Source organism: Rhipicephalus microplus, chromosome X (assembly GCF_043290135.1).
Source record: "Rhipicephalus microplus isolate Deutch F79 chromosome X, USDA_Rmic, whole genome shotgun sequence".
NCBI lineage: Eukaryota > Metazoa > Arthropoda > Arachnida > Ixodida > Ixodidae > Rhipicephalus > Rhipicephalus microplus.
The window spans coordinates 3553620-3575958 of NC_134710.1; the positions used below are offsets into that span (position 1 = coordinate 3553620).

The 22339-nt window shown below is 45.8% G+C and overlaps 2 protein-coding genes across 7 annotated transcripts in view; both read left to right on the forward strand.

Annotated features, from left to right (window-relative positions):
• The window catches only part of LOC119175622 (receptor expression-enhancing protein 5), a 31130-nt gene extending 16903 nt beyond the window's left edge, over nt 1–14227 (forward strand). Inside the window, exon 2 of the mRNA XM_037426524.2 lies at nt 13751–14227. Within this exon, the coding sequence (XP_037282421.1) occupies nt 13751–14184 (434 nt within the window). The 3' untranslated portion in view covers nt 14185–14227. The remainder of the gene's footprint in view (nt 1–13750) is intronic.
• Nucleotides 14228–18096: 3869 nt separating this feature from the next.
• Nucleotides 18097–22339, forward strand: part of LOC119175623 (mitogen-activated protein kinase kinase kinase 12) — a 183644-nt gene continuing 179401 nt past the window's right edge. For 2 of the 6 annotated variants that reach the window (XM_037426525.2, XM_037426526.2), the window contains exon 1: nt 18111–18387. The gene's annotated coding sequence lies outside the window, so the exon portion shown is untranslated. Of the gene's footprint in view, nt 18388–22339 lie in introns of all 6 variants that reach the window. The other 4 variants (XM_075881697.1, XM_037426527.2, XM_075881695.1 and 1 more) reach the window with 4 other exon arrangements.

Here is a 22339-nt window from a genome sequence, read left to right on the forward strand (position 1 = left end):
GCGTCTCTGTGTGTGTGTGTCTGTGTGTGTGTCCGTCTGTGTGTCTGTCTGCGAGTTCGTCATTGTGTCCGTATGTCTGTTTGTCTATCTGTCCGTCCGTCTGTTCGTCTGGGTGTATGTGTCTGTCTGTGTGTCCGTCCGTCTGTGTGCCTGTCTGTCTATCTATCTGTGTGTATGTCTGTCCATTAGTCTTTGTGTGCGTATGTCTGTTTGTCTGTATATCTGTCCGCATGTCTGTTCGTCTGTGTGTGTGTCTGTCTTTGTGTCTGTCTGTCCACCTGTGTGTCTGTCTGTCCACCTGTGTGTCTGCCTGTCTATCTGTGTGTCTGTCCGTTCGTATTTGTGTGCGTATGTCTGTTTGTCTGGCTATCTGTCCGTCTGTTCGTCTGTGTCAGTGTGTGTGTCTGTCTGTGTGTCCGTCCGTCTCTGTGCCTGTCTGTCTATCTATCTGTGTCTGTCTGTACATACGTCTTTGTGTGCGTATATCTGTTTGTCTGTCTATCTGTTCGTCTGTCTGTTCATCTTTTTATGTGTGTCTGTATGTCTGTGTGTACGTCCGTCCGCCTGTGTGTCTGTCTGTCCGTTTGTCTTTGTGTGCGTATGTCTGTTTGTCTATCTGTCCGTCTGTCTGTCTGTTCATCTGTGTATGTGTGTCTGTGTGTCTGTCTGTGTGTCCGACCATCCGCCTGTGTGTCTGTCTGTCTATCTATCTGTGTGTCTGTCTGTCCGTTCGTCTGTGTGTGCGTATGTCTGTTTGTCTGTCTATCTGTCCGTATGTCTGTCTGTTCTTCTGTGTATCTGTCTGTCTGTCTGTCTGTCCATCGGTCTGTGTGTCTGTCTGTCCGTTCGTCGTTGGGTGCGTATGTCTGTTTTGTCTGTCTATCTGTGCGTCTGTTCATCTCTCTCTCTCTGTGTGTTTGTGTCTGTCTGTGTGTCCGTCCGTCTGTGTGTCTGTCTGTCTATCTGTGTGTCTGTCTGTCCGTTCGTCTTTGTGTGCGTATGTCTGTTTGTCTGTCTATCTGTCGATCTGTCTGTCGATTCGTCTGTGTGTGTGTGTGTGTGTCCGTTTTTGCGTCTGTCTGTCCGCTCGTATTTGTGTGCGTATGTCTGTTTGTCTGTCTATCTGTCCATCTGTCTGCTCGTCTGTGTCAGTCCGTCTGTCTGCGTGTCTGTCTGTCTATCTATCTGTGTGTATGCCTGTCTGTTCGTCTTTGTGTGCGTATGTCTGTTTGTCTATCGGTCCGTCTGTCTGTTCGTCTGGGTGTGTGTGTGTATCTGTGTGTCTGTCTGTGTGCCCATCTGTCCCTCTGTGTGCCTGTCTATCTATCTGTGTGTATGTCTGTCTGTTCATCTTTGTGTGCGTATGTCTGTTTGTCTATCTGTCCGTCTGTCTGTTTGTCTGGGTGTGTCTGTCTGTGTGTCCATCCGTCTGTCTGCGTGTCTGTCTGTCTATCTATTTGTGTGTCTGTCTGTCCGTTCGTCTTTGTGTGCGTATGTCTGTTTGTCTGTCTGTCTGTCTGTCTGCTTGTCTGTGTCCGTCCGTCTGTCTGTGTGTCCGTCTATCTGTCTGCGTGTCTGTCTGTCTGTCTGTCTATCTATCTGTGTGTATGTCTATCTGTTCGTCTTTGTGTGCGTATGTCTGTTTGTCTATCTGTCCGCCTGTCTGTTCGTCTGGGTGTGTGTGTCTGTCTGTGTGTCTGCCTGTGTGTCCATCTGTCCTTCTGTGTGTCTGTCTGTCTATCTATCTGTGTGTATGTCTGTCAGTTTATCTTTGTGTGCGTATGTATGTCTGTCTGTCTGTCTGTCTGTCTGTCTGTCTGTCTGTCTGTCTGTCTGTATGTCTGTCCGTCCGTCTGTCTGTTCGTGTGTGTATGTGTGTGTGTGTGTGTGTGTGTCTGTCTGTCAGTCTATCTGTGTGTATGTCTGTCCGTTCGTCTTTGTGTGCATATGTCTCTGTCTGTCTGTCTGTCTGTCTTTCTGTTCGTCTGCGTCTCTGTGTGTCTGTGTGTCTGTCTGTGAGTGCGTCTGCGTGTCTGTCTGTCTATCTATCTGTGTGTATGTCTGTCCGTTCGTCTTTGTGTGCGTATGTCTGTTTGTCTATCTGTCCGTCTGTGTCTTTGTGTGTGTCTGTCTGTGTGTCCGTCCGTCTCTATGACTGTCTATCTATCTGTGTGTCTGTCTGTACATTCGTCTTTGTGTGAGTATGTCTGTTTGTCTATCTGTCCGTCTGTCTGTCTGTTCGTCTGTGTGTGTGTGTCTTTGTGTCCGTCTGTGTGTCCGTCCGTCCGTCCGTCCGTCCGTCTGTGTGTCTGTCTGTATATGTGTCTGTGTGCATGTCTGTCCGTTCGTCTTTGTATGCGTATGTCAGTTTGTCTGTCTAAATGTCCGTCTGTCTGAATGTTCATCTGTGTCCTTGTGTCTGTCTTTGTGTCCGTACATCCATCTCTGTGTCTCTCTATCTATCTCTGTGTCTGTCTGTCCGTTCGTCTTCGTGTGCGTTTGTCTGTTTGTCTGTCCGTCTGTGTGTGTGTGTCTGTCTGTGTGTCCGTGTGTCCGTCTGAGTGTCTGCCTGTATATCTATCTGTGTGTCTGTCTTTCCTTTCATCTTTGTGTGCGTATGTCTGTTTGTCGGTCCATCTGTCCGTCTGTCTGTTCGTTTGTGTGTGTGTGTCCCTCTGTGTCTGCTGTCTGTCTGTCGGTCCATCCGTCTGTCAGTCCGTTTATCTGTCCGTGCAGCTGTGCGTGCATTCGTCCAACCGGCAGTGCATCAGTCCATCCATCCATCCGTCCGTGCTTCCTTCCATGCATCTGTTTGTCCGTCCGTCCGTCTTTTTGTCTATCTGTTTGCCTGTCTCTTTGCCACACACTAATGGTTAGCCTCACGCAGGACAAAGTTAGATTAAAAGGAGCTTAGCCCCTAAAAGGACACTGAAGCGTGTCCTCCGTTCTTCATATTTGCCCTTGCACATACTTACAAAATGACATGTACTCGATTGTTTTCATGAGTTCATGTAACGACTATAGTTATTACCAATGAATCGCTTCACCGTGACAGTTTGCCAGTTCCTCTCAAACTGGACATTTCCCCCCCTTTTATACCTGTTACACACTACTAAATTTCAGGTAGAAAGCATCGTTCAGCTAAACGAGACCTTTCACCGACTTCGTTAATTGTATATTTTCTCGCCATTGGGTCGTATATCAATCGAAAACAATTCGTGTAATCGGAAATCGCGTAGGGTTTCGTTACGTCAAATTGAGAAGAGGTAGTTTTCCAAAATCGAGCGTTGACAATCTTTTGGCAATAGTTGAGTACAGCCTAAGAATAGGTGCAAAACCTCTTAATTGTGCAAGTGGCGGCATTTCTATTTGATGCACTAGTTCTCAATGGTGAAGTTGTGCGTAATATTTTTTTTTGTTTTTTGGTGTATTTCCATTCTTGTTTTTTTTTTTGCGTATCACCAACTTTTGAATTAGCTATCGTTTCGCGAAGGGGATGATTTCGCCCAGCCACGGTGATCTAATGGTTAGGGAGCTTTACTGCGGACCCTAGGATCGCGGGATTGAATTTTGGCCATGGAATTCGCCCCTAGATGGAGGCGAAATGTTTGACGGTCATGCATTTAAATTTGGGTCAGCGTTGGATAGCACCCGATGTCCGAATTTCCGGTGGCGTCTAGTACGGCGTCCCTCACAATTTTCTGATAATTTTGACACCTAAAGGCCTGAAAAATATTGGAGGCTTTGTTTTTCTCTCCTACCCAATCAGATTATTATGGCAGATTTGTCCGGCCAAAAGCTCCTCAATGTGTGGCATTGCGTAACCCAATGATTGATATGTGGGGTGCCAAAAGCACCATGTAATTTGAGAAACACCGTAATGGAGGGCTCCGGAAATTTCGACCACCGGGGGTTCTTTAACGTGCACACAAATCTGAGCACACTGGCCTACAACATTTCCGCCTCCATTGGAAATGCAGCCCCCGCAGCCGGGATTCGATTCCGCGACCTGCGGGGCTTTGCGTAACGCAACGATGCACATTGGGTCTCGGCAAATTTTATAATAGACCAGTAGTTGTACATAAGTCATGATTTCTCACCTCGATATCTTACTTTCGGTAGGGACCAAGGTCGCTTTGTAAGAGCGAACCTAACGTTTATATTAACACAGTGCAAGAAATTTACCTCTTAGTTGGCACCTGCCACCCGAGAAGAGCACGCCTGCGAGATGTATGAACAAACTCTCTGCACGTTTGCCGATAAGGCGATGCGATAGCTTCCACAACGCCTTCTTAAAAGAGTTTTTATTAAGCCGGTCACAAACACTTCGATGTACGCCGAAAACCGAAGGTGGCTATACGCCCCACAAAAATTACACAAGCCCCACTACTGAGCACAGCAGGTGCAAGCGTATAACAAAAAAAATCCTGCTCCTATTTTGTGCTCATTTATTCTAGAGAAGACTTCATTAACTTGAGCCACAAACCACTGCGGGATCAGATGTAGCCTCCCAGCATCTACTGTTCTGGTGTTGAGGTGGCGGCGAACGAGCAGTGGAGCGGCTGTTGGTGATGTCGGAAGAAGGGTACACACGACTGGGCGAATACCGACGGGAGTCCTCGTATGGTCGATTAGAGGAAAATTGGCTCCAGTTTGAGGGCGTCCAAGTGCTGCGACAGTAGCGGGAGACATGGCCAACCCGGTGACAGCGGAAGCAGATCGGCTTGTCGTCTGCAGTTCTCCATTCGGCCGGATTGTGGGATCGCGGAATAAAGTGTAAGTCATGGCGTGGTGCATTTGTTGTCATTGGTCTGGAGACGGGTCGGGAGACAGAGCAGGCCACAGGAAAACCGAGCTTTGCCATTTCCTGCCTCACGATGGCTTGAATAACGGAGACCGGCGGAGGCGTTTGTGCGGCGCCATGGTCGAGTGGATGTGGAGGAAATGGTGCCGGACTTGACGCCTCAAGCTCCCGTTGAACTATTCGTGTCTCGCTGTCCTGCATGGGTGGTGCGGCACCGAGATCGGTGCAAGTGGATGCAACAGCCGTGTTTGGTAGCCGCGTAAATTGAGGCAGAACACGGCGGCTTTTGACCGTTTCGAAGCGGCGGCATTCCTTGATAGTCATATCTACGGTCGTGACGTTAGTGTAGACGAGCAAATTGAAGGCGTCGTCCGCGATGCCCTTAAGTATGTGGCCCACCTTGTCACACACTGTCATTTGCTCGTCGACTTTTCGGCACAACGCGAGCAGATCCTGTATGTACGAGACATACGACTCTGTTGACGACTGCACACGAGTGGAGAGTTCTTTTCGCGCTTCCATTTGGCGACCGGACGGGTCCCCAAAGATGTCGCGTAGTCGCTCCTTGAAGGTATCCCAGCTAGTGAGCTCGGTCTCGTGGGCGTCGAACTGGACCCGTAAGGTGCCGTCCAAGTAAAATATTACGTTGGCGAGCATCATGGTAGGGTCCCATCGGTGTGTGTGGCTAACACGCTCGTAATACGGAGCCAGTAGTCGACGTCGAGCCCAGGTTGTGCGGAGAATGTACCGGGATCACGGGGAGTGGGCATCGTCAGGTATGTAGTGGCTGGAGCTACAGATGGAGACGCTGACGGGCTGTTGTCATTGGTAGCCATGGCCGGAGACTGAATGGTGCGGCCACTGCGAAGCTTCGTGGTGAAGACGGGGAACGTTCCACCTCCACCAAATATGTCACGGAAAAGAAGAGACGCCGTAACTACAAGGCTGGGGATTAGATATATTCAAAACCAGCGGTAATGGCGTGCCCGGTTCACCAGCGATCGAGCGGAGACAACTCTTCGTCTTCCTCGTCAGGCGCACACGCGCGTCGCCCCCTAGAATATCAATATACATGCATGTAGCAATATCATCTGCCCACCTAACCTTCTGTCTCCCCCACACCCGCTTGCCTTCTCTGGAAATCCAGTTAGTTACCCTTAATGACCAGCGGTTATCCTGTCTATGCGCTACATGCCAAGGCCATGTCAATTTCTTCTTCTTGATTTCAGCTATGATATCCTTAACTCTGTTTGTTCCCTAATCCACTCTACTCTCTTCTTGTCTCTTAAGGTTACACCTACCATTTTTCTCTCCATTGCTCGCTGAATCGTCCTCAATTTAAGCTGAACCCTCCTTAGAAGTCTCCAGGTTTCTGCTCCGTAGCTAAGTACCGGCAAGATACAGCTGCTATATATCTTCCTCTTGAGGGATAGTGGCAATATACCTGTCATAATTTGAGAGTGCTTGCCAAATGTGCTCCACCCCATTCTTATTCTTCTAGTTACTTCAATCTCGTGGTTCGGCTCCGCGGTTATTACTTGCCCTACATAGACATAGTCTTTTACAAGCGTATACACACATCAGTAATCGAACAAACTGTGCTGTGTCTAGAGACTACTACTATAAGCCCCCTCCAAATCTTTAAACACTTTTTTAGAGGCCAGCCATGTACTATGGCAAAGGCGACTTATTCGGTGTTGTGGAACGGGTTAGAACAAGACAAAAAATTTTCGAACCACTACCCCCCCCCCCCATCTTTTTTTTTTTCATGAAAAGGTTAGGTTTAGGTGACAACTTCTCGGCTCGCTTGCAAGGCGAATTTGACCACATATAGTAACGACGACACACACCCAGCGACCTGGCGACGGAACCGTATCGCACGTAGCGTTGAACAGGTAACGTGGTCATTGCATGAACTAATGCTGAAAGCGAACAATTTTGACATACTGCGAGTTTGTACGCTTCAAGTTTTAGTTCCTAATGGTTCATAACAGGCCATGGCTGCGTTTGCTGACTAGGAAATTCAGATTTCCCGTGTTGCTGGCTACTGCAACACAATTTTATATTGAAGTTGTTCCGCTAGGTATTCGCTGAGGTCAGCGAACTGACGGGCGCGCAGCGTTGTTACTTCATCTGGTAAAACACAATTTGAGAGTTCATTAGCCTAATGAGGCACTATATTATACTGTGGTTGAGGGTCTGCCCACTTGTATTGACTGATGAAACAGGCGGCCAAAGTGGCATCCTTTTCTACCTTAAATCAAGCCAACCGAAAAAAGTTTGAGGCTGGTTGGGCATTTTGGGGCAATTTTCAAGATTTTTATGGTTTTCGCACAGTTTGGTACACAAATGAATAATTGTATCAAATTGCCACAGCTGTCGCTCCCCTGCTTTATCGAATATTGACCAGAACCATCAATTTTCTACATGCAAGCTTGCATGCACCGTTTTTCGAATTACACTCGCAAAGTGTTTCCTTGCAGTAGTTTACCACATAGAGGCAAAGTGGTATTAGGAGAAAGACAAATCGACAAAGTATTTATGAGCAAAGTACAACAACAAAACAGAGAAACCATTCACCCACTAATTACATCCAGAAACACGGTGTCTGGTTGCATAATCTTAAGAGGGTTAATCATGCACAAACATAAATGCCTCATTTCTAAGGCTGCTGTCGAGTGGTGTGTCCCACTTACTAACAACAGACCTTCTGCAAGCAATGACAGCACTAACGTGCTTGCACATAACCTAAGTTCACAGAGTAAAATGTCGCTGTAACTTCTTGTACTAACGACTCCCCACTGCAACCTATTTCATAACAACACTTATTACAAGTGCTAGCCATGTCTAAATATTTATTTGTCGAATATCATTGCCCCCACAAGCAACATTTCCATGAACTGCCCTGATAGGCTGCAAGTGTTCCTTTCAACGCGACTGTCACCAGCCCAGTGCCTCTTTGCAATTGGGAACCTGAAATCCAACAAGCTCTAGAAAGTTTGCGTTCACAGAACATCACTCCAAGCTACAGCCATATTTCTGGACATAATTATCCCCGTGGCCATTGCAGTAATACGGTGATGAAGGCGACATTTTGCGTTTGAGAGAAGATTGTGGAGCAGAAAAAATGGTGCTTTCGAGCAGCCTCAAGTGTCTTCAGAGCAGAAAGAAACGCTATAGCTTAGCGGTGCTATTGGTGTTTTCGGAGCACATGCATGTTTCTATAGACTCCTGAAGTCTAGAACATCACTTAAGCATCTAATAAATATTTATATTTACTATTATACATGCCGTATGCAGCAATATAGTTGGCGTAAATCATGGGCCGGGGAGGGGGGTCAAGATAGTTTTGACTTTTCTGGGGTTCAGGCTGAGGAGGGCACCCCTTGCAAGTGTCCCACTTGAGATATAGTTTTAGCATGCGATATAATTGAGTTAACAGTCAAGTATAGTGCAATGAACTTTTTAAAAAAGGTTTTTTTTATATTCTACTGCGTACATGGTGAAATGCCCCTCAGTGCTGTGAACGATGGAAATCGAAAAATTGTGAAGAAAGAGAGACTGAATAGAGCAATGTAATTGCTGGAGCTCAAACCCCATGCTCGTTTTTTTTTTGAAATTATAACTTATTCTTATATAACTAAAATGTCAAAGCATATTAAAAATACGAATTGGACGCCACGGCCTGATATGTGTCAGCCCTTGAGATGTTTCTGGATTCTGGCCATTGCGTAGCACACTACGATGATATTGTATACAGCTTGCTTTTGGTTTCACTTAGGCTTACGGGATGGTCCCATGGTTCAACTTCATTCTTTTTAGTTTGCCAACATCCTTTCGGAGCAGGTTTGGAGCATTAGCTAGCAAATATTGCACTTGGAAGCAACATAGAGCAGCATTTTTTTTGAGCAGTTTCGAGCAATCTGAGCACCACTTCCATCACTGCCAATGTTATCAGGCCACGCTGTTAACTATTCATGGTTTGAATCACCGAGAAAACTCTGCCCATCTTTCATACTCCTCCTGTGGAATCTTCCTTGACAGCTTGAGAGGCTCATATCGCCCTTTAAAGCTTCATTTGATGCGAGCGTCTAAGGCAGTCTCCCACAGTTCCTTAAGCCATGTCTTGTCTTGATTACACCACTGACACATGACTGAGTTGGCAAATCACACCTTCCCGCAAACCCGTAACTCCACAATGTTCTGCATCATTCCCTGTTTTTGTCATGGCTTTTTCCTGTACAGAGTTTTACGCTGCTCCTTGTTTCTAATTTCTTTCCTATTTAGTGCTCGAGAATGCTCCTCACCTGAAAAAGAACAACCACTTCCTCTTTCAATGTGGCACTCTCACCTATGTACTCATATACTTAAGGAATTCCGTGGCCCTTTATTGATACTGCCAGATTACAATACTGCTGCCACTGAATACTATCAATCCCCATTTTTTTCTATATATGGAGCGCTCAAGTTGGATACCTGCAGCTGGGAGGCTCAGTAAGGACCTTGCAGGAAGATCTGACCTGCCCAGTTGGCGAATACCGCAGCTTCATGTGGTTATCACGCGTCAACTAAAGCACTCATGGTGGCAAATTATTCACACATAAATATTGACCTGCGTGAACTATAGGCATAGAGGCACTTGGGGTTTATGGGGCAGCGTGCCAACCACCTTGTCTTGGAAACAGCAAAAGAGAGAAAATAAGCAAGCAATTTCAAAGCAATAAAGTGCAGCAGATTTCTCTGCATTGTCTGCTCACGAGGTTATTTTACTCGAAATGCACAAAATAGATATGCTTGCCCTTTTCGCAGTAGTTACGGACCACAATACGAGGACGCAGGCATATGATACTCCTTGTTTCACTTGAAGAACCGACTCCTGCACGAGATGGCAACTATGCGATCGGCGAGAAAACACCTTGGTACAACAGCCCAACGCTCATAGCCAACTGACTGATTTTTTGAACAACTTGACTAGTAATCAACAGCATTGGACGCGCCTCTCAACACAAGCACCACGATGTTTTCAGGCTCAAGAAAGGCCATTTTTAAATGGCTCCGTGATTCGGGAATGGACAAAGCTCGTTATACCAAGATTTCACTGTATTTACGAAAGTTATAGCTAATAGAATTAAGGTGACATTAGAGTTCAATCAACCAAAAAATCAAGCAGGATTTCGTACAGGCTACTCCGAAATAGACCATATTCATACTATCAATAAGGAAATAGAGAAATGCGCGTAATACAACCAACCTTTATACATACCGTAGCCTTCATAAATAACGAGAAGGCATTTGTCTCAGTCGAGACATCAGCAGTAATGCAGCCACTGCGAAATCGGGGCATCGACGAGCCCTAAATAAACATAGTAGAACAAATCTACAGTGGATCCACAGTCATCATAGTTCTCCACAAAGAAAGTGACAGAATCCCAATAAAGAAGGGTGTAAGGCAGGGAGACACGATCTCTCCAATGCCAGGTGTGTGGGGTTTAACATTCCAAAACCACCATATGATTATGAGAGACCCCGTAGTGGAGGGCTCCGGAAACTTTGACCACCTGGGGTTCTTTAACGTGCACCCAAATCTGAGCACACAGGGTTACAACATTTTCGCCTCCATCGGAAATGCAGCCACCGCAGCCGGGATTCGATCGCACGACCTGCGGGTTAGCAACCGAGTACCTTAGCCCATAGACCACCGCGGCGGGGCATCTCTCCAATGCTAGTCACCGCGTGTTCACAGGAGGTTTTTAGGAGCCAGATTGAGAAGAGTTAAGAATAAGAGTTAATAGAGATTATCTTATTAACCTGCAATTTGCTGATGACATTGCTTTGCTAAGTAGCTCAGGGGATAAATACAGCTCATGATTACAGAACTGGACAAGGAAAAGAGAAATGTGGGTCTTGATATGGTGGTTTTAGGAGGTTAAATCCCACAAATCACAAAAGTAGGTCTTATAATTAATATGCACAAAACTAAAGTAATTTGCAACAGTCTCGGAAGAAAACAGCACTTTGCGGTACGTGGAGAGACGCAGGAAGTTGTAACAGAATATGTCAACTTAGGACAGGTACTAACTGCGGAGCCGAACCATGACAGTGAAATAACCGAAAGAATAAGGATGAGGTGGATCATGTTAGGCCAGCATTATGAAATCATGAATGGTAATCTGTCACTAACTCACATGAAAAAGGTATATAACAGCTGATTCTTGCCAGTACTTACCTACGAAGCAGAAACCTGGAGGCTTACAAAAAGGGTTCACCCAAAATTCAGGGCATCACAGCGAGCGATGGAAAAGAAAATGATAGGTGTAACCTTATGTTGGAAATGCACGTGCCCTGAGGAAGATAGTAAAGGAAGACGACGATGAGGACGGAGTGACGTTTGTGCCGTTTCGCCTGTGTGGCATTTATAGCCTGTGTGGCTTGTGTTTTCATGATAGTCAAGCAAATATTTTCCTTTTTCAACGTCTCTGGCGCTTCAAAGATACCGCAAGCTAATATTTCAGAAGTGGGATAGCCAGTCTAATTGCCAAAGGAAGAGTAAACGTGAGTTTAATCAGTGCACGGATTTGGTATCCCTAACCCTAAGATGTAAAGCACCAATGAAAGAGACACAGCATCTGGCCATGGCGACACTATCTCGACTCATGACCTCTTTCAAGCTCTTCAAGAAAGGGATCATTTACTAGCAACCCTGCTGGAACGACTGTCTCTGGCCAACGCAGCGCAACCTGAACCAGTGGCAACGTTTCAGGCGATTCCCGACTTAAACCACAACATGAGTGCCTTCGTAAGCTCCGAGGACGCTCCATCGGCACGAGTGGAACGAGAATATTCATCGCACGTCTAACCTTCACGGGTGGCCAGCCGCGTACACCCTAGAAACTGCCAAAGCCCGACTGGTAGGAGCTGCCAAGGACTCGTACTGTTCGAAGAGCTCACAGATCATGTCATGGGAGGAGTTCGAGACACGCTTCCGTCGGACCTCCTTCAGCCAGACTAGTGTTGCGGAAAAATGGCTCAAGATGCAAGAGCGTGTGCAGCAGCGCAATGAGAGTACAATGGCCTATTTCCATGCCAAGGTGCATCTGTGCCATGAAGTCGACCTCGACTTTACCAATACGCGAGAACAAGTCCTCATGGGGTTGAGGTCCCGCAAACTTTACATCATGCTTTTCGGAAGGGTGCATGACGACGACAACGACCTTCTTCACGACAATGTAGAGTTCGAGCCCATTGAACGTGAACGGCGGGAGATTTTAAGATCTCGCAACCGAAGCTTTGCGTCGAAGAACGAAGACTGCCCATGCCAAGTAAAGCGACCATTGACTCAATCGAGCGAGGAAATCGACGCCTGGGATTGTCGTCCGTCAACCATCTCAGTGAGCAAAAATGCTATAACTGTAATGTCTATGGCCACATCGCACGCGACTGCCCTGACCCTAAGCGCCCGCTCAAGTGTCAGCGTTGCCAAGCAACTGATCACACTCAACGCAACTGGCAGGCTTTGCTGCATAACGAGGCGAATGCTGTCAGAGAACTTCCTTGCACTGGGGCCAGTCATGCATTGCTCAACGAAGTTACGTTCAACAACGACTTCATCCTTGTAGGCCTCATTGACACAGGGAGTTCCGGTTGCTTGTTGCGAGCGTCAGCAGCAGTGCGATGTGGTATCGAGATGGTTTGGGAACCGGCTGAACTATATGGTTTTGGCAGCTAGCATGTCCCGTGATGAAAAGCCTTGGTCATTGTAAGGCTAAGTTAAGCATAGATGGCGTTACCGCAGAAAATGTGCCTGTCCTGATAGTCCCCAATGATTCACAAATAATTGACATGATAGTGGGTCGAATGTTCACCGAACTGGCCATCGTCACTTTTACCAAAGTGGGGAGCACGTTCCGCTTCCACCACCTAAACGATTGTCCTTTTGCTAATCTGGTGTCCTCGGCACAGCAGCTTGAACTGCACGTGGCGGCAGCCAGTGAAAAAAGTGAGCTTCAAAAGGAATCTGTGAACTACATATCTACATCCAGCGATCGCTGCGTGACCAATCTTCAAGAACACTTATCAAGCCTTGTACCTCTGGTGCCCGTTGTCCTAGCTTGCACGCGCAAGGAGCGCCGATCGTAGACAGAAGAGGAGAACGATGATTGCAGGTGCACTCGTTTCACACTGTTTCTCACTCCCGGCCCTTTCTCTCAAGGTCATGAAGTGCACTTCGTTATGAAAGAAAGAAAGCTTCGCCCACTCGCCATCATTCACGCCATGGATATGCTATGTTTCAATTATACATAACAACGGTGGCAAGGATGTATAAGCACTTTACGAATGCAAATGGCATTATGGCAGACTTTCCACTTGCTTAGGTGTATGTCTCTGAGTGACCATCATAAGTAAGTGAGATGTTGAGGGAATCGTTATTAGCTATGCGTACCTCTGCAACACGCGAGTACGCTGGCAGGGCATATCAAAGCTTAGTATAGCAATGGGTTGGAAAAGGGTAGTGATGGTGATGACGAGGGAAATTTATAAAAAAAGACATAGCGAGAGTGAGAAATAGAAGGAAGAGGTGAGATAGTGACTGCAGGGAGGACTCCTTTTGTATAACTCCTGTCAGCGATGTGAAAATCATATAGTATGTGTCTCTTGATGTGAGCTTACTTTTTTCACTTCAGGATTAAACAAAACTATTTTTCAAATGAAAAATTGAAATGTAACAGTAATTTAACACGTTCCTTTCCCGTTGAAGAAAATTGTAACGCGTCAATTTTGGAACTCGTTCCAAAATTGGTGACAAATGAGGAACGAGCATCCTTTACTGTTATAGAGGACCTTGTACAGCCCTGACAACATCAACCATTGTTCGAACCGGCCATGCAACTCCACTTGCAGCAAATATTGCACGTAGTCGTTATGCTTCACACAACGTTCTTTACGCAGGCCTAGTGGTGATCGTGGGCCTGCTGTTCCTGGTGAACGTGCTTGGCTCCAAGTCGGCGACGTTCATCTCGACGGTGTGGCCCATGCTTGGAAGTATCCGCGCCATCGATCGTGCGGATGTACTGGCGCTGCAGAAGTGGACCGCCTACTGGATCGTGTATGCCCTGCTCAACATCGTCTTGAACTTTGTGTTCATCGGCATTCACCGCTACTTCAAGCGCATCTACTTCATCAGGCTGTTAGTGCTTGCATGGTGCGCGGCACCCATGCAGAGCAACGGCGCCACTCTGATCTTCCAGAAGTGTTTTGCCGGCAAAATTTTCAAGGAGGGTCTCACTCCTGGCGCCGCCCCTCCGCCGCCGCCAGCTGCTGCTGCTCCTGCCGCGGGCGGAAAGAAGGAATCGCCCGACTCGAGCCGCAAGATGCGCAAGTAGTTGCCGTCGCGAATAAAGATTCTTGTGCTTGTCCCCCTATAAATTATTGCACACGTTTCCAATGCTGCCAGACAGGGAAGAAGCAGCCGAGAGAGTGGTTCACTTGTACGCATAGCTCGGCACACTCCCTCACTCATTCGAACGTGGTGAGTGTGAATATGAGTAAGTATACATGAGTGTTCCCAGTCAAAAAAAGTGAATTGGTCCAATCGGTCATACCAGTTCCTAGCAATTGGTCCTAAATGGAACGAATTGGAAAGCAACTGAGATGTGGTGCTACAATGTGCAGGACCAATTAAACCACACAGTTACGATTGGTCACTCCAATAAGCCCACCAGTTTCCGATTGGTCTCCCAAATGGAATGCTTGTCAGTCGAATTGGTTGCACACATCCAAATTGGTAAACCATTGGACCAGTGGATTCCAATCGGCCTTCCAATTAGAATGCTTGTTGGACCAATTGGATGTGCACACCCAAATTGGAAAAGACTTCCAATTGGAGAAGACCCTTTATTGGAAACATTTTAGTTGCAAAGATTTCATGTTGTGAGTGTTCAACTGGTTCACCTAGAAGAAACCAGTTAATTTCAATTGGCAGACCAGCTAAAGACCAGTTCATTTCAACTGGTTGGAGTGAAATGAGTGAATGAGTGAAAGTGGTAAAAATTTTTCAACATTTTTTTAAAGTCATAAAGCACCTTACTACAGTACTGCTGCACACTTTTCTTGCCACTTGACATCTTTATCACGCGAGCAGCCGCCGCAGTTTATTCATAAGAGAACACAGTGAGAAAGCGGCTGAGCAAGCATTGGTTTAGTACTAACAACCCTTCCAAAAACGCTGCATTCGAAGCAATAAAGTAAGGTCAAAATGAACTTTAAAAATTATTTTACCATTACAAATTTTTATATAGTTTTTTGACCAAATCAATAGTCAGTAATTTATACTTTCATAAAGTGCATGCCCTCACAGTGCAAGCGTGGAAGCAAGTGCCATCAGCATCATCATCAGCAGCGCACCACCTCAGCGAACACAAGTCATAAGCTTTACCAGTGTGTTTTATATTCAGCGTCTTTGCAATAATTATGTTGGCATGATCCATATAATCGGCCCCATTTCTTCACAATCAAGGCAAGTATTTTGTTTTTGAACCACCTTAACTGCTGTATTATTAGCACCTTTTGCACATTTTGTTCGTTACCCTAACTAGTGTTGGCTCGCGACTGCAGCGGACACGGTGCACGGGCGCAGCAGGCATGAAGTGTGAGAGCTCTTGTACGCGGTAAGCCTTGTTACATCGATAACATTTCCATCCTTCATGCAGAGGTAACCACACTCGTCTGGAACACTCGAATGACGCGCTCCGAATTGCACTGTCGATGTTGGCATGCATTACCGCTTAGGACGAATTCTCCATGTGTGGAGTATCTCGAACTACCCGATCTGGAGAGTGCTAGAGCGTTCAGTTACAGTATTTTAGACTAGTGTATTTACCTCTTTACTTCAGCCATGTAACTAATTTTTCTCTGTTTTATATTTTTCTTTAGCACAGCCTGCCTGCATGATTCCCGATGCAACTCGGAACAAAGAAAAAAAGAAAAACAGCACCAGCGACCTCCTTTCCAGAAGCTGCAGCAGAACAGGCGGCAGTTTGACTACAAATACCCTCACTAGCAGAAATTTGGAGTTTTACTACAAAGCTCACTCTGCATGAGACATTTTCGCAGAACTATTGTTGTCTAATAAACGCTCTGTGTTGAGCACCAGTTTGCTTTAAATGGAAGACCATTTGTGCTCAGCCGGTTAACCAGTTGGCAACCAGCCTATTTCAACTGGCTGACCAGTTGAGTACCTGTTACCTTCAATTGAATGACCACATCTATTTAATTGCTTAACCAATTGAACACCATGTACCTTAGACTGGCCGTGTAGTTGGACACTAGGTATCTTCAACTGGCAAACCATTTAGACGCCAGCTACCTTCAATTGATGCTTTTATCTTTTCCTATTAGTTAACCAATTGAAGACCACCTAGTTTCAACTGGGGAATCATTTACGATTAACTGGATTACCAGTCCCACACCAGTTCACTTTAACTGGTTAGCCATTTGGGCACCAGTGAGCTTCAATTGGATGACCAATTGGTCCCCCACCTACATCAATTGGTCAACCAATCAGCCACCAGTTCTGTCTGAATGGTTATAACCAATTGGATATGAAGTGACTCACCAATGAGATATCATTGGTACGTTTCCAACTGGTGGCGAAATTCTAATGGGTTAAAAACCAATTGATGTCAATTGGTATTATTCCCATTGGACCACTTGAACTTTTTTGACTGGGTTAGTGGACGTAAGTGTGAGTCGGCACTCGTGAGTGTGAGTGGACGTGAGAATGAACGCGAGTGCGCACTCGTAGTGTGAATGGACGTCAGTACGCACGAGTGTAGGTGAATGTGAGGAACGCGACGAGTACTCATATGTGAGTGGACGTGAGTATGAACGAGGGTGAGCACTCATGAGTGTTAGTGGACGTGAATATGGACGTGAGTTTGACTCGTGAGTGAGGGGACATGAGTGCGAACGCGAGTGAGGGCTCAATGAGTGGACGTGAGTATGAATGCGAGTGAGTACTCATGTGTGAGTGTATGCAAGTATGAACGTGAGTGAGCCCACATAAGTGTAAGTGGACGTGAATATGAACACGAGTGAACACTCATGGGTGTGAGTGGACGTAAGTATGAACGCCAGTGAGCACTCATGTGTGTGAGTGGACGAACGTATGAATGTGAGTGAGCACGTGAGTGAAAGTGGACGTGAGTATGAACGCGAGTGAGTATACTCAGGAGAGTGAGTGGATGGGAGTATGAATGTGAGAGTACTCGTGTGTGAGTGTACGTGAGTATGAACGCGAGTGAGCACTCATGCGTGTGAGAGGACGAGTATGAACGTGAGTGAGCACTCGTGAGTAAGAGTGCACGTGAGTTTGAACGCGAATGAGTACTCGTGGGCATAGGCGTATCAGCCGGGAGGTGGCAAAGTAAGCGAAAAGTATATATATATATATATATATATATATATATATATATATATATATATATATATATATATATATATATATATATATATATATATATATGTATATATATATATATATATATATTTATATATATATATATATATATATATATATATATATATATATATATATATATATATATATATATATATATATATATATATATATATATATATATATATATATATATATATATATATATATATATATATATATATATCTCATACTGTCGAAAAGGCGAAATCTACATTGCGCATTTGTACACGCAGACGCGCTATATTCAGGTTCGCCAGCTGTAAACTATTGGCATAGGGCAGATTTCTTTTTTTTTTTTTGAGGGGGTTGGGTGTGCAGCAGAACACCGAACTTCGGCACTTGGTGGTCACTGTGAATGCGTGTAAATATTATTATGAAAACATTTCGTGGTGTAGGGGGTTCAGATTCCCCTCCCCTCCCCTCTTTTCTTATAACTTTCTGGTTCTGCGCACGTGTGACACAGTATTTATTTTTTAATCTCACAGCTTTCTGAGCACAGATAACTTCCAATAAATCAGCTCAGTTATTCTGAATGTTGTAGATGCCTAACCAACGAAGAAAGAGTTAAGAGAAGAAATCAGTACAAGACACACACTTTCTGAATTATTTTCGATTTGTCTCAAGGGCTTTTATGGAGCTCGAATTCAGTAGACTGGCGTGTCATACTTCAAGGGCTATGGCATCATGTGCTAGACATGAATGATGGGCAGGTACAAAGAAATCTGCATCAAGAAAGCGCGACGGAGGAGCGGAAGCGCACAGCAGTTCCTGCACGCGGCGCGTGGCTCTTTTAGTACTATTCGACTGCAGCGCCGTCGCTGCGGGCAACGCGGAAGGGATCAGGCGGCGAGGCGTGGTTTCGAGTACACACTAGCCAAATCCACTCAAAGATACAGCATCTTAGAGAGGCAGCAGCGCCATCTCTTGGTCGTATATCTAAGTTTTTGACGCGTGCGCTGCTTATACTAGCACAGTACTGTTTTACTTTACTTTCAATGTATGTTGGAAGGAACATCAATGCCTGCTCTTTAGGTTGAGGAAGGCACCCCAATCTTCGTTGCTTGCCTCTGGCGGATGCTGCCTTAGGGTAAGTATTATTTTGAAGGACGTTTCATTTCTGCACTCGGCTGCGTTTTCACCCCCCATAGAACCAATCGTCTGTATATCGACCGCTGCCACTCGCTTGATCATTGTGTAGTTTTTCTCGCCAAATCAGCCAGTTCCATTTTTCTTCGATGCGAAAAGGTCGTCTAAACGTCGCACACAAATGATTCAGCCGCTGTTATTAGCTTCGGTGTTCATTTTACAAGCGCTTCGGTCTTACTTTCGTTTGTTTGCGACGCTTCAAATGAGGGCGAAATGTAGTTGACTTGCCCAACCAGCGGCGGATTGTGTGGGAACATGCATATCGTGAAGGTGTTGTAACGCGCAGGGTCGCATCAACACTTTCGCTATGTATGAATTACTAATCGACTAGTCCCTACGGCTTCTGGAGAATCGGACAGCATTGTTCATGAAATCAGGTCATCTTTTTACCAGTGTTATTTTCATGTTGTCGCAAAGTTCTACTTCCGTCTTGTCAGCTGTAGTAAAGGTCTCAAGTGTAATGAGTTATTTTCTAGCGTAATAATTCTGTATTTAAAGGGGCCCTTTAACCTATACTTTTGTTTTTTGTCTAGAAGGATGGTTGTAGATGCTTATGCCGATGCTAAATATTCTCAACAGTACATCCCTTCCGATCGCATCGATGTGTAGTAGCGCCCGCTAGTACGACCCAAGCCTGCGATTGCTCAGAAGTATCTTGAAATACGACTGCGGCATTGTATCAGAACGGGAATATAGTTTTCGAAAAGAATTAGCGTCAAGGCCACTGCGCATGCACAGAACCCAAACCGCATTTGGGTTGGGGACGCTATTTCTCGAGTTTAGCGGGAGCTTCAAAGCCTCCCCGAAAAGTTTGCGTCAGACAAACGTGATAGCACCCACTGAAGTGGCATGACCAAAAATTGGGGGAGTATCCAAAGCCCCACAGACCCTATTCGAAAACTCTTCGCTGCTGCTTGACCCAAAGTGGGCATACGCCAAGAGCTTCGGCTATTCGAAAACTCCCAAGGCGATAAGGTCACTAGGGAGTTTTTGAATAGCGGCCCCAAAAGTTTGGGGCCCCAAAGCCCTTTGCGTACGCACACTTGGGGTGAAGCAGAAGCGAAAAGTTTTCGAATAGGGTCTGCGGCGCTTTGGATACTCACCCAATTCTTGGTCATGTAATTTCAGTGGGTGCCATCAGGTTTGTCTGACGCAAAGCTTTCGGGGCAAGCTTTGGGGCTCCCGCTAAATTAGAGAAATATCGTCCCCAACCCAAACGGGGTTTGGTTTTTGTACATGTGCATTAGCCTTGATGCTATTCTTTTGGGGCCCCTATTCGAGAACTCCCTACTGTTACCACAATGCGCTTGTTGTGTATTTGAGGCCTTCATTGGAAGTGGGAAAGGTGGTCATGAACCACATGATATCAGTATATTTTTCCTTATAACTTTTACGCTAAATATCTTTGGACTGAGTGCCCCCATCACTGAAGTCGTTTTGCTTGATTCATCTTACTGTCATCAAGTTGATGCTACCGAAAGTGGTGGCTTGAAAAGTGGTCGAGTGTAAAGTGACCCTGAAATGCTTTTGATGGTTTTGCACACATGCATTGAGTGGCTACAGCAAGTCTTTTCTATGATTAGTAGGCTAATTTAGGTTCTTTGCATAAAGTTATTTGTTATAAGGCTTTAAGGTATGTGTTACATATCACAGTGGCACTACCAGTGAAATTTTCAGCCACCCCTGAGGTCTTGTGTGGGCAAATGGTGTGGAAGTCCCACTGAGGTCACAGGAAAGGTAGTTCACTGAGGTTTAGGCCCAGTGGTTTGCCATGAGAATGCACGATAAAGATACAGACAGAGAGAATGATTAGACACACGAATGTCTGCATTTCGTGTCTCTCTTCTTTCTAGGTCTCAGTTGGGCAGCTTTGGGCATTCTAATCGCAGTAAACATTTTTATTGGCAATTGTTTCTAATTGTCTAGTGCGAGCCTCATTGTCATCATGTGGCTCAAACTCGGCCTGGCTGTACCTTGCATAGCAGCATGGTGACATGTTTGTTTGGTCGGACCACTTTCATTACAATCTTGTACTTCTGTTTGCATCAAGCGCATGTAATATTACCTTCTCTGCCCCTGCTGGATGTCTTTCTGCTTTACTATGCCCACTCAACATTCAGCACCACTGGTGAAGTTCTGTACTGTCCATATCAACAGTTTCTATGGTTGCTCAGAAGGCCAAAAATGGCTTGTTGTTTGATGTGGCCTGAAACCACCTCCTGATGCTGCTGCTGGCCTTTTGTCCTTCCCAAGTACCACAGGTCCTATTGTGCAAAACCTTAAACTGTTAGACTAGGGAGTGCTGTGTATATTGAGCAGCTGGCCTCTCAAGGTCTCCAAGATGGTTAATACCAGGGCGGAACAAGAAAGTTCAGTTCAGTTTATTACCTTAAAGGCCCCCCTTTCTGGGAGGGGCATTACATAAGGGGTGGGGTTTTATTTAGGTTAACAATAGGCAGTAAAAGTTGTTTTAGCATTGAAGATGAGCAATAATACGGTCTTGAAAGGCAGATGAGCTTGTACACACTTGTAGACACTCTGGCTGCCCCTACCTGCTAGTGCTATGATGCTTGGTGCTGCTGCTCTATCTTAAACTTTTGTTAACAGGCTTTATGCTTGTGGGATTTCAGCACACCTGTGGCTTTGTTTATTGGCTGTGTTTCAGTTTTGTATTGAGCTAAAGTACAAACATTTGTGAGTTTCGTGACCCGATTTCAATTGGTGAGCCTAAAAGGTTAAGTGTACTGCTCAACGTTTGCTGATTGTCGTATCATGACAAGCGGCTCAAAGTCACGCGAAGCTGAAAGAATGAAGATTATACATATTCGGGTATTAACCATCATTCTCATGCTGGCTGAAGTGCCATGCGTTGCAGCCCCCATAGACACTAGTGCCACCTCTAGTTCTCTCTATGGTTGTGGTTACGGCACTTCTTGTGGTGCGCACCACTGTACCTTTCTTATCTGAACAGTACAGCCGCGGCCACATCTGTGTAGAGCGCTCGAGCAGCAAGTTTTTGCTATGCGGGCCGAAACCTTGAGGCATTTTCGGGCTCTGAAAAGGTGTATCAGGAGCATGCACGGCCTACTTGACAGGATGATCATGTCAGAGCCTGATACTGCCCCAAGGTTTCCCGCCGCAGAGCGAAAACCGGCTGTTCCAGTGCTCTACACAAACGTGGCTGCGGCTGTACATCTTTGCTATGCTGGCAGAGTCTATAAGTCCCATAATGGTGTGAAGAAGGATGTTTTGTGGCATGAGTAGTACGAGTTGGCAAAAAATTGTTCAATGTGGGCGGCCTACACTTGCTGCTTGATTGAACTACAAGGACACCGCAGATGCACTGCATCAACTTACCTGCATTCACATGGCAGCAGTGAACTTATAAAGCACCAGTTCTGTGCAGACATTGACACACCTCTGTGCTTACGTGAGCTGCGTAGCCAATGTTGGTCTCTTTTTTGGTCATCAAGGAACATCTTTGCTCCGCTGTATGTGGCAAATGTAGTAATTGACATCATGTCCAGCTTCCACATTGTGTGCTTGTGCAAGGCGACCAGTGAGTGGAGTCACTGCACGCGAGAATCTGCATTTTGGTGGCTACCTGCCAGAAGATTACTGTCGTCATTACTGTGTTTGTTATATGTTCTGATCAATAAGGATAGCCCCCCCTCCCCCCCCCGAGAAAAACTTGTCTGCATGCAGCCCTGGGAGAGCTGTCCACCAATGCTTTGTGAGCATGAGGAGCTTTTGTATCACCGTGTGGTGTGAGCTCAACCAATGCCCCAGAAAATATATATATATATATATATATATCATCAGCCTGGCTATGTCCACTGCAAGGCAAAGGCCTCTTCCATGATCTGCCAGTCAACACAGTCTTGTGCTTGCAT